We start from the raw sequence: 13061 nt of genomic DNA on the forward strand, positions 1-13061 counted from the left end.
AGACAGGGATGAGCGAGTTTGGGGTGGAGGAACTTGACTGGCCTGCACAGTAGTGGCATCAACCTTATAGAATACCATTGGGATGAATTAGAGCGGAGACTGGGAGTCAGGCCTTCTCATCCACATCAGTGCCTGTCCTCACAAATGAGCTTCTGGAAGAATGGTCAAACATTCCCAGACACACTCCTAAGCCTTGTGGACAGCCTTCCCAGAAGGGTTGAAGCTGTTGTAGCTAAAATATTGAACCCACTGACTAAGACTGGGGTGCCATTAAAGTTTTTGTGTGTGGTGTGTATATATATATATATATATATATATATATATATATATATATATATATATATATATATATATATATATATATATATATATATATATATATATATATGTGTATGTATGTATGTGTGTATATATATATATATATATAGATATATATATATAGAGAGAGAGAGAGAGAGATAGAGTGTTCAGCATAAATTAGTACACCCCTTTTGAAAAATAAGATTTTATTCAATATATTAATGAACACAAAAGAATAATTTCCAAAATTTTCACAAAACTGAGTCTTATAGAACATTTGTTTAGCTCAATACATGAAAGCAAGGTAATAATATAACTTGGATTACAAAGTCTTCAGTTTTACTCAAATGATTTGATGCAAAAATAAATACACCCCACAACAAAAACTACTACTTGATTTTTGTAATTTTAAAAGGACAGCGCCAAGTCTTCTAGGCATAGAATGAACGTTTTTCCATTCTTCAAGAACTACCTCTTTTAGAGCCTGGATGCTGGATGGAGAGTGATACTCAACTTGTCTCTTCAAAATTCCCCATAGATGTTCAACTGGGTTCAGATCAGGAGACATACTTGGTCACTGAATCACTTTCACCCTGTTCTTTTTAAGAAATGCAACAGTGGCCTTAGATGTGTGTTTTGGATCATTGGTATGTTGGAAAAGTGCACAACAACCAAGAAACGGAGTGATGGTAGCATCTTCTCTTTGAATATAGAGCAGTACCTCTGTGAATTCATGATATCATCAATGAAATGCAGCTCCCCGACACCAGCAGCACTCATGCAGCCCCACAGAAGGACGCTGCCACCACCATGTTTCACTGTAGGCACCATTCATTTTTCTTTGTACTCCTCGCCTTTGCGATGCCATACAGTTTTGAAGCCATCCGTTCCAAAAACATTTATCTTTGTCTCATCACTCCAGAGTACAGAGTCCCAGTAGTCTGCTTCTTTTTCTTTTTGGCAAATTCTAGGCAGGGTTTTTTTTTAATGGGCTTTAGGAAAGGCTTCCTTTGTGGATGACACCCATGCATGCCATTCCTCTGCAGTGTACGCCACATTGTGTCACAGGAAACAATCGCCCCAGGTTGGCTTTTTACTTCTTTAGCTAACTGCAGTGAACTTGCATGGTGATTTTCTTCAACACTTCTCATCAGAAGACGCTCCTGTCGAGGTGTTAACTTCCATGGACGTCCTGGATGTCTCTGTGAGATGGTTGCAGTTCCATCTTTGTTAAATTTTTCTATCACTTTTGCTACAGTATTCTGACTGATAAGTAAAGCTTTGCTGATCTTCTTGTAGCCTTCACCTTTCTTGTGTAAAGAAATTTTCTTTCTCAGGCCTTGTGACATTTCTCTTTCATGTGGTGCCATTGAATGGGAAAGGGTTTTCTTTGTTAAGTAATGCTCTTTTATAATCCACTGTCTGCTGGACACCTGTTTAATGAATAATTCACCTGTAGTTGAATTATTGTTAATTAGGATTTTGTTGTCCAAAATTTAGCTTTGCTCCTGCTTCATTGGTGGTATTCCTTTTTTCAACATGGTCTTGAATGAATTTGTTAGGAAAAATACTTTTTTTGTGTGTACAAATTAACAAATGTTGGTTGAAATCAATGGCCCACATTTGTGGGAGTATTTTTGTAGTATAGCGTCCCATAGAAAATTTTGATTCTGAAAGGAAAGTAAAAGTTTTCTGACAAATCTGTTGGGGTATACTCATTTATGCTGATATATATATATATATATATATATATATACACACACATATTTACCAGCCACTTTATTAGGTACACCTTGGTAATACCGAGTTGGATTGCCTTTTGCTTTCAGAACTGCCTTAGTTCTTCGTGGCATAGATTCAACAAGGTGTTGGAAACATTCCTCAGAGATTTTGGTTCATATTGACATGATGGCATCACGCAGTTGCTGCAGATTTGTTGGCTGCACATCCATGATGTGAATCTCCCGTTCCACCACATCGCAAAGGTGCTCTAATGGATAGAGATATGTTTACTATGGAGGCCATTGGAGTACAGTGAACTCATTGTCATGTTCAAGATACAAGTTTGAGATGATTTGAGCTTAGTGACATGGTACATTATCCTGCTTGAAGTAGCCATCAGAAGATGGGTATACTGTTGTTATAAAAGGATGGACATTGTCAGCAACAATACTCAGGTAGGCCCTGGAATTTAAAGGGGTTGTAAAGCCGGGAGTTTCTTTTTTATCCGAATGCATTTTATGCATTCAGATAAAAAGCCGCCTGTGTGCAGCAACCCCCCTAATACTTAGCTGAGCCCCATCTCTGTCCAGCGATGTCCACGAGTGTCTCGGCTGTCCAAGACTCTCCCCCCTGATTGGCTGAGACACAGCAGTGGCGCCATTGGCTCCCGCTGCTTTCAATCAAAGTCAGCTAGCCAATCGGGAGATGGCGGGGCGGGACAGGGCTCTGTGTCTGAATGGACACACAGTGCTGTGACTCGGCTCGGTGCCCCCATAGCAAGCTGCTATGAGGGACCAGGAGCACAGAAGAGGGACCAGAGGAGAGGAAGACCTGCGTTGCTCTGTGCAAATCCACTGCACAGAGCAGGTAAGTATGACATGTTTGTTATTTTTATAGAAAAAAAAAAGGAGACTTTTCAATCGCTTTTAAATGATGCTCAATTAGTACTAAGGGGCCCAAAGTGTGCCAAGAAAATATCCTCCAAACCATTACACCATCAGCCTGAACCCTTGATACAAAGCAGGATGGATCCATGCTTTCAGGGTATTTATGCCAAATTCTGACCCTACATCTTAATGTTGCAGTTGAAATCGAGACTCGTAAGACCAGACATTGTTTTTCCAATCTTCTATTGTCCAATTTTGCTGAGCCTGTGACAATTGTAACCACCGTTTCTTGTTCTTAGCTGACAGGAGCGGCACCCGGTGTGGTCTTCTGCTGCTGTAACCCATCTGCTTCAAGGTTTCTATGTGTTGTGCATTCAGAGATGGTATTCTGCATACCTTGTAATGAGTGGTTATTTGAGTTAATGTTGCCTGCTATCATCTCGAACCAGTCTGCCCATTCTCCTCTAACATCAACAAAGCACTTTCGTCCACAACTGGATATTTTCTCTTTTTCGGACTATTCTCTGTAAACCCTGTATTCATTAATATGCAGACATTAAAATTATTTATTTTTTTTTTTATGCAAAGTATGGTTGGGAATATAACTTGTGCCATTCTTGCAGTTATGAAGGTTTTAGAGTGTTTAAGCCCTTCTTACATATACAGTATTGTTTGCTAAAAAGCAAAAAAAAAACATATAGCAGAGAGCAAGACAGAGGAAGAAACTATTAATGCTATTATTGTTTTACAGGTAAAGATGAGGCACTTAGTACATCAGTGGGAAAATATGACTAGCTCAAAAAAACAGGTAAGAGTTATTAGCATGTGGCCTTTTTGATTACCAACACTATGATAGGTTTCCATGAGATTACGTTGTTGTTTTGATGGTGTAGCTTTTACATATATTATAGTCCATAATAGAGGACGTTCCATCAAAACGCTGAGGCACTAAACATTGTTTGAAGAAACCTTTCCATCACTGCTGTTTTCTGCGAAAGCTAAGATGTTCACATTGGTTGTATGTGGCCTTTATTTTTACTTGAAACTGCACGGACAAAATAAATTCAGAGCTAAATACAGCATTAAATTGTGATGCAAATTACATTTGGATGCTTTCAGCAGTAGGAAGTTTTTCTGGTCCTGTTAACTCCAAATTAGGTTACACGGATCTATGGATTCCAATCCATTTTACTAGCTCCTGAAGTAGAATAGTAAAGTATTGAACCAGGCAGAACTTAAGCAATGCAGGTTTATTAACAGCTGATAACATACAGGTTTATGTTCAAAATATTACAATATACAGGTCTAATTTATACAGTTTCTTACAATGGAAGCATATTAGATATAAATATTCTTATCCTCTACCCCAATTGATACAATTGTGAATTGTTCTTACCTTGAACCAGAATGGGTCTTTACTGCCAATTCTTGGGAACCTCTCACCTGATAGGGACCAGCCAATTGGCCGGTGGTCTGGTCTCCTCACAGAGTTCTGGGTTCCAGCTCAACCAAGTTTGTGAGGGAAATTCACCTGAGACCACACTCCGGAACAAGTTAAGAAGTCTTCTCTGACTCGTACGAGGAGACAAGTTATGGACAGATACTTGCCCATTGGTTCTGACCTCTATGACCCGTGCAATAGGGCAGCATACATAGAGTCCAGCCTTATGAGCTCCTATCTGACTTGTCCGAAGGGACAAGTTAGGACAGATACTTGCCCATTGGTTCTGACCTCTATGACCCGTGCAATAGGGCAGCATACATAGAGTTCAGCCTTATGAGCTCCTATCTGACTTGTCTGTCTAACAATTGCAGAGCTTGCATTTATATACACTTTTACAAGTCTTATCTCAACTTATCTCTTACATATGATTGGTCGCTAAGATCTACATCAAAGTAACCAACCATAAATCTGACACCTGTTCTACAACCAGATAAACTTAATTATTCCCAAAATTCCTATATGTTCATTAAAGTGATTTATAACTGGTTTTGTCCAATTAAAAACACCTGTATAGAGACAGTCTGGCACCCAGCTGTGTTATCAGACTCTCCTTATTATTATTATTATTATTATTATTATTCAGGATTTATATAGCGCCAACAGTTTACGCAGCGCTTTACAATATAAAAGGGAGACAATACAGTTATAATATAATACAATACAATACAATAGGATTAAGAGGGCCCTGCTCAGAAGAGCTTACAATCTAATAGGTCTTGATAAGATTTAACTAGCTTTAAGGATTTGCAGATTTACAACTTTGAGACAATTAACTTTCAATAACCCCACCAGATGTTTTATATGTTTCACTATATGCATGTATTTTAACAGTTTTAATGAGGGCACAAGCAGACCTTTGTTTGACCCTGTCAAACTTAATTAATGTTCTGTACATAACTTTCCTGTATTCCACCTAATTATTTTAACCACCTGTTTTCTTATCTGTCTGAGACCATTCTACATAACTTGAATCTATTCTAATGAACTTTCATCCAGTAGACTATCTTAATACATTTTCGAGAACACCTGTTTACAAGTACTTGTCATAAAGCAGAGGTCATTTAAAGTTCAACACTTATAAATGAAGACTTTCTAAATCTATGGAAAACACAGTATACATTATTAAAAGATTAATAATTGTTGCTTTACTTATTGAATAATAATATTGATAAAACCACTACTATATAATAATATGAATAATAATAATAATAATAATCAATAAAATATATGCAAATCAATATATATAATATGAAATACATTGGCTAATATGAGATTCCACAACCCTCCCTATTCAAGCTCACCCCACTCCTTTTCCCCATGGATAGGCTAAAGCTGACTATAGACGGTTTGAATCGACAGCCGATTCAACAGGAACTGTGCGAGTTTCGAGCTGTGTATGGGCAGGCTAAATGGGCCAAGTTTATTGATTACTCGACTTGGGCACAACCAGCCTAACTGATTTTACTTGCGATTATTGCTAGCGGCTGCTAGCAATAATCAATGTCTTCTCCCAGCGGGGACTGCTTTCCCCAACCCGGCTCCACCCTCCTGAGAGAATATAATGTCTCAGCAGGAGGAATTTCCTAGTCATCGTGGTCCAGTGTTAATTTTGGCAGCAAATTTCGATTTAGTCTTAGGACTAAAATGGCATTTTAGTTTGAGTCCCATTTTAGTCTTCTGCAGTTGTTTTAGTCCTATTTAGTCGACTAAATCTCCAGTACATTTTAGTCGACAAACTCATTTTAGTCATCTAAATTGAATGGGTGTGGTTAAATTGTAATGCATTAGTTAAGCATTTCTCTACAATTTCCAAACTCATATTCTGCTGGAGTGAAAAATCTAATATGTTATTATTTATGTTATTTAGGTATGAACATGCACTACAGACCAGTGTTAAGTCAAATTTCAATTTAGTTTTAGTCTTAGTCTTTTGACTAAAATGCCATTTTAGTTTTAGTCTTATTTTAGTCATCTCAATTATTTTAGTTGACTAAAATAGTATTTAGTCGTAATGAAATGTTTTAGTCGACAAAATTAACACTGGCGTGGTCTAAGCTGATGAGGGGGAATTTTGGGTGCAGGAAAGAAATTTGCACAGTCTGTGGCCTGCCTTACCCCTTTGCTTTAATTAAGTTCCCACTGAGACTGGTGGAGAGGGCTTTACCAAATACCTGTCAATCGTCTTGTCATTCCAGCATCCACTCTGTGCTGTATTCCATAGGCTACACCTATGTTACCCATTCTATCCTTACCCTACTTTAAAAAGCTGAGTTCCTGCCCAGGCAGCATTTGGATAATTCCCTTCTCCTTCTCTTAATGTAGTGGGGACTTGGTCCCCTGGAACATTGTGGAAATTCAACCTTGTTTGGTTTTCCTTGTTCCCAGAAGAAACTGACCTCGCCCCCATATGGTCTGCTTTCTATGAATTGAATGATAACACTGATGTATTAATAACTTGGGTCTCTTTTAAGGCCTTGTGCACACTGGACATTTAGCCCCTGTGCACAAGAGTTTGGCATTCTTTTGCAGACGGAAGTTAAGGAACCCTGCTGCTGGCAGCCTAGAAAAAATCTTTGAGCAGCTGAAATGTACTGGGTGTTGATGGTGCACCAAGTGATACAAATGTTTAGGGCAGTATGCACTCAGGGATGTATTTCCAGAGTGCAGATTTCTTGTGTTTTGGGCATTCATCCCTGGGCACATACTGCCCTAAGCATTAGTGTACCACTTGGTGCCACAGCCGCTTTTAGCCTTTCATAGAGATTTACAGACTGCCAGCAATGGGGCTGGACAGATGTGCCTTTGCCTCCCGCTTGCACAAAGAGGTTGTAATCTCATGCACAGGCATGAGGTTAAAAACCCAATGTGCATGAGGACTTAGGTGTACGCCTGTGGTTTATTATTTAACACTGTGCAAAACTTAAAACATGCCTTCATGGCGGAGGAGCATAGTTTTACCAGCCTAATACTTGCCTCTGAAGCAAAGTGTGTGCGACATCCTTCTCTTACCTCTGAATGACCTTGGCAGCAGGCGTCTTTTCAGCATAAAATGCATTGTGCGGAAAAGTCGAAAGTTCAGGCCTTCTTTACTCAACAAAAGATTTATAAACAATGAAAACTGGTAAACTATTGGCTTTTCTATCTAAAACGCAACAGTAACCAACTTGTATCACACAATTTGTTTACTACTAGTAGTAACTGCTGTCAACGATCATCTTAAAAGATTTGTAAAGGTTCAGCCTTTTTTTAATTATTTTTTTTTTATAATAACAAACATGTCATACTTTGTTTTTGTATAGAGCAGCCTCTTCTCGGGACCCCTGCCAGCTGCTAAGTGCCCCCATAACAAGCCGTTTTCCCTCGAGTCGCCTCTGTGTGTCTGAGACACACATGTGCTGTTCGGCCCCGCCCCCACTCCCTCCTCAGTAGCTTTGATTGACAGAAACAGGAGCCAATGTTGAAGGCCTAATCATACACACATAGACTCAAAAACTAGCACTCTACGCAAAAGATGCGATCCTCTTCTTAGCTAATCTCACTGACTCTTTAAACTGCATTGGATAATATTGGAAATTCTGGCAACTACTCAGGCCTCACTATTCAAAACCTAAATTTTTTGCTATAAATCCTATACCTACCCACTTTGTTGGGTCTTTAAGTTCCTTTATCTAGGTAGCTATTATAATTACCAAAGAATAGGGCTGGGTAAAAAAAATCTATTTGAATCAAGTTCAGAGGTCAAATCAATTCAAATTTTCAGCAAATCGATTTTTTAGCTGAGGAGCTGCGGGCAGGAGTTTTTAGGCGAGGCCGCGGCTTAGGCCTAATCCGCGAGGCCGGATGTCGCGGACTGGGCCGAAGCCGCGGCCTCGCCTAAAAACTCCTGCCCGCAGCACCTCAGGACCGGCGCGCTGTCCATCAAAAAAAAGAAAAATTGTGAATCAAGTTTTTTTTTTAAAAAATCGCAGATTTTTTTTTTGGAGAAAATCGCCCAGCTCTACCAAAGACCCACACACCTTAATGAAAGAAAATGTGACATTCCCCAAACCACCCCCTCATAATTATTAGACAGGCCTCCCTAAACTACACTAAATCCACTAGGTTAAATACCACCACCGACCCCACCTCTTCAGAAAAATCTTCAAATTCTGAGTTTCAGTCCATTCCCAATTCATAACTCCTAGGTCAATTATTAATGGCTATTCAGCTACCTAATTCTTAAATCCGAAATACACCTTAAAGAAAAGCTCCAGTCTGTAGAAAAATAAAATATTGTAGCTGCTGTCCTTTAATATAAGGACACTTACCTGTCCAGGGATCCCGCGATGTCAGCCCCCCAAGCCAATTCATCAATTGGCTTCCGGTTCAGGAGTCGACATTGTAGGTAGGGGAAACTGGCAGTGAAGCCTTTCCTACTGAGCGTGCACGAGTCACGCTGTGCTTTCTGAATGGTCCCGCCATCTTCTGGGACCTGTGTATGTCCCAGAAGGCAGCAGGGGGAAGGAGGAGGAGCCGGAAATGTCGTAGATCGGTGATCTTACCCAGAAGTGAGCATGGGTACCTGTCAAAAGCTACCTGCCCCCCCCCCCCCAAAAAAAAGTGCCAAATGTGGCAGTGGAGGGGGGGGTGGGTGCAAAGAGGCTGAGCTTCCCCTTTTGGGTGGAGCTCCATGTTAAGCTGGGTACAATTTTCTTATTTTAGCCAGTAGGCTAAAAGAAAAAAAAAAAAAGGCAGATTCCTGCATCCACACAAGCAAGGTGGATGCAGGAATTGCCCCCACCATTGGAATACACTGATCAGCACTGCTGCCGTTGATTGAATGGGAATTTTCCAGCAGGTATGTTCAACAGACACTGTTGTGACAATCAACTTCTGTCAAACAAGGAGGGCGGGCTACACAGATCGAAATTTGTCCAGTCCCTGCTATTGCATTTATTGTGGCGGAGCTGGAAGTGGTTAAGGGATTGACCAATAAAGTTTGCAGTAGTGGCTGTTTAGCCCCCCAAGAGCCGCACAACATGTCTCTGGCCAGAGAGTAGACAGGAGAGTAAACAATTTTAGAGGGGCAGGAGCATAAATTTAAAGGATGATGTTATAAAAGTTATCCTTTTAAGGTAAATGCTACAATAATCAGTTAAAATATATAAACACCGAAAATGCATTGTATCACCACTGGATTACTTAAGACAAGAGATTATTATTTAATCAACCTGCTTGCTTGCTATTGTGTTTGCCAGATCCTATAATTGCATTACAACCGTTTCTATTTTATCATTCTTTTCTCTTCTGACAGGTGTATTTGCAGTTAGCTGAAGATGACCAAGTCAGATACCAAAACGAGTTAAAGGCTTGGGAAGAACAGATGATCGAAATTGGTCGTGAAGATCTTGTTCGAACTAAGATAAGAAAACGTCTTTTGAAAGAAAGATTTGTGTCGGCAGAGGGGGAATCTGGAAAAAAGGAAAATAAGAAGTCTTCTGAACTTGCTGAAGGAAGGACAAGAGGTCCTAAAATGCATGAAGAGTAAAGTCATGAGGATTTACAGTACTTAAATACCCCACAAACTGTGCAACGTGGTTCCTTAAGGAGGACAATAGCAAGTGGCATACTGTCACGTCGCAACACATGCAGCAGCTTGCCTATACAAAGGATTTGTCTGTATGTTCATGTGACATTTTATCCTACAAGGGAAAAGACTTTACATGTGTCCAGCTTTTTCATACCATTCTGAGTCCAGTAAGAGCATTTTGTTCTGCCAACAAACGATTTAACTTCTTTCAGTTCAGCTATTTTTGTGTGTTAATTAAATAATAATTTCACATTTACTGTGTTGCATTTGTTTTGTTTTTAGTAGACTAGCATTAAAAAAAACAGAAGTGTACTTTTCAGGTTTTTTACTTTGTTGAAACAAATGTGTAAACTGTTAAATGGTCCAAAATATGGTGACTGGTTGCATTTAGACTTCCCCTAGATGTCAGATCTCCCAAACTTCCCCTAGATGTCAGATCTCCCAAACTTCCCCTAGATGTCAGATCTCCCAAACTTCCCCTAGATGTCAGATCTCCCAAACTTCCCCTAGATGTCAGATCTCCCAAACTTCCCCTAGATGTCAGATCTCCAAAACTTCCCCTAGATGTCAGATCTCCAAAACTTCCCCTAGATTTTAGATCTCCAAAACTTCCCCTAGATGTTAGATCTCCAAAACTTCCCCTAGATGTCAGATCTCCCAAACTTCCCCTAGATGTCAGATCTCCCAATAAGAGAACGGTGAAAGATTTTCTGATAGGGAAAACCATCTCCACCTTTTGAAACATTTTTTCTCAAAGCTGCTTGTTTTCTCCCACCTTGCTGATATTTGTAACCTACAGTGCAGCACCAGCTGCCACTGCTGGTCCTGCATTGTACATGATGAGGTTGAGGGTCCCTCCACATTCTTGTGCAAAGAAGACTGGAGTCCTGGCTGGTCTAGGACCTAGAAAAAAGGTAAGTATTTATTTGTCCTTATTGCAAGGCCCACCTTCTCCCTTTTCAGACCAGGCGAGAAAAGAAATAAGAAGCATATTCAGAATATATTGAGAAAGGTCCAACAAATTGTCTAGTGCTTAGCCATGCACAAACATGGGCTGCCTGCACCGCAGCACCTGACAGGTCAAGCTGCAAAATCACATGGTACATTTGCAGAGTATAGGCCTCAGCGCGAATGTAAATGAGGCCTTTTTGTTAAAAAGTGGAATGCATGAACTATTAACGGCTGCTTTAAAATGAAAAGAGGAACAATTAAATAAAATCTGGTTTTACTGGCACGATTTCTTGGTACTCGCGAGACTACAACACCTTTATGGCCTCCCCGGGTGAGCAACTGTGACTGTGCATGCATTCCCAAACCTCTTTCTTTTTTTCTTTTTTTTTTCCCTTCTTCCTCCTAAGTTTTCCTGTTTCCTGTCCTACCCTATTGAGCTTCTAACTTCCATGACGTTATGGCTTTTTCTTTCTATTAGAAAATTTGTTCGTGTACACCAGCCTCTGGGTGAATTTAGTGTTTTACACTTGGGTTGCACCGATACCACTTTTTTTAAGACTGAGTACAGGTACCAATACTTTTTTTTTTTCCAGGTACTCGCCGATACCGATAATACTTTATTTTTTTGGGGGGGGGGGGGTCAGTGTTTTTTTTGTTTTTTTGTTTTGTTTTTTTTTATTACTTTTTTATTATTTTTTCAATTTAACCTTTAATTTTTTATTATCTTTTTTTTTTTTTTTATATGTTTTTATTTATCAGCCCTGTTGAGGGGGGACGCTTTGGGGAGATATCAGGAGTCTAAACAGACTCCTGACATCTCCCCTTTGAGACAAGGAAACAAGGAAAGCGACTGAGGACAGAGATTCCTAAGTTCCTTTCTCTGCAGCCTCAGCTGCACTAAAGATGAATAAACAGGAGACAGCGGCTCCTCTCCATTCATAAACTGAAGCATCGTAAACACAGTTAACTGTGATAACTGACTCTGTGCATTTGGAAAAGGAAGGAGCCGGTAAATCACATATATACATATACTGTCTCCTTCCTCCGCTCTCCATCCTGACAGATCTGGGGGGGGGGGGGGGGTGCCGGAGGAGGACCTGGACATGGACGCGCAGAGCACAGAGTGGGACCCCGGAGGACAACACGGAGAGAAGGAGGAGGACACCTGAAGCCAGAGGAGGACACGGGGGACAGTCGGGGGTAATTGGTGTAGCGGTGGTGGGGAGTTACAAGCACCAATCCCCCTGTATAGCCTTTCATCAAAGCAGCTGACCTTAAAAAGGTTTTAACGATCCCAAAATAGCTCCCATACACGTAATGTGTTTCATGTGTGTATTTTAATGCATGAGGTGCATTTTAATGGATTGATTTGATTTGCTATGACTAATGCCATGGAATTTATATTTGCTTATTACAGTTGTAAAGATGCTGCCTGACCTATTCAATACTATGACATAAAGTGTGTATTCTTTTTGAATTTTTTCAAAGTGTTGAGGTTCCTTCTGTAAAACAAGGGTAATTTTCAGCATAATATAATAGGGAACCTGTAGATGGTGCTGCTGGCACAAAAAAAAAACTTACTTTTTTTTTTTTTTTTTTTTATGCTCTTGTGTCTGTGACTGAATTAAGCTCATGGGTTATCGTTTTTATGTTGTTTTTATTTCCTATTGATGATCCATGATCTAAACATGCCAGAACCTTGCTCACTCTCCCAAAACATTTAAAAAGATTTTTTAGAATACCTTGCTCCTTTGTCAAATTATTTTGTTTTGACATAATTACAAGGTCTGCTTAAAATTCCTAATTGCACTCACCAGTGGTAGGGGCTGGCAGAGTGCCCTACATGCACTTGGCTGATGTAGGTGGGTTCTGCCACATTTCAACCTCCAAGCAGCTAACACACAAATGCATTTCTGCCCTTGAATTCTAAAGCAATCCCACAGCGTAGGAGGAAATAACAGGTGATGTCAAAGATGAGCTTTACGGATATGATTTTTCATAAATATGGGCAAAGAACTCCATCCACAAAATTACCTAGCGCACATATAACCTTGCTCAGCGTGGCAAATTTAAAACGAGTTTTAGCAGTGAGGAATGAGGAGTACTCTTCTCTTTCCTCTCAGCTACT

The 13061-nt window shown here is 39.9% G+C and overlaps 1 protein-coding gene across 1 annotated transcript in view; it reads left to right on the top strand.

The window, feature by feature from the left end:
• The window catches only part of TFAM (transcription factor A, mitochondrial), a 72819-nt gene extending 62581 nt beyond the window's left edge, over window positions 1-10238 (top strand). Inside the window, exons 6-7 of the mRNA XM_073596347.1 lie at window positions 3661-3717; window positions 9707-10238. Coding sequence (XP_073452448.1) covers window positions 3661-3717; window positions 9707-9940 — 291 coding nt within the window. The 3' untranslated portion in view covers window positions 9941-10238. The remainder of the gene's footprint in view (window positions 1-3660; window positions 3718-9706) is intronic.
• The last annotated feature ends 2823 nt before the right edge of the window (window positions 10239-13061 follow it).

The sequence above is a fragment of the Aquarana catesbeiana genome, linkage group LG08, assembly GCF_042186555.1.
Source record: "Aquarana catesbeiana isolate 2022-GZ linkage group LG08, ASM4218655v1, whole genome shotgun sequence".
Taxonomy (NCBI): domain Eukaryota; kingdom Metazoa; phylum Chordata; class Amphibia; order Anura; family Ranidae; genus Aquarana; species Aquarana catesbeiana.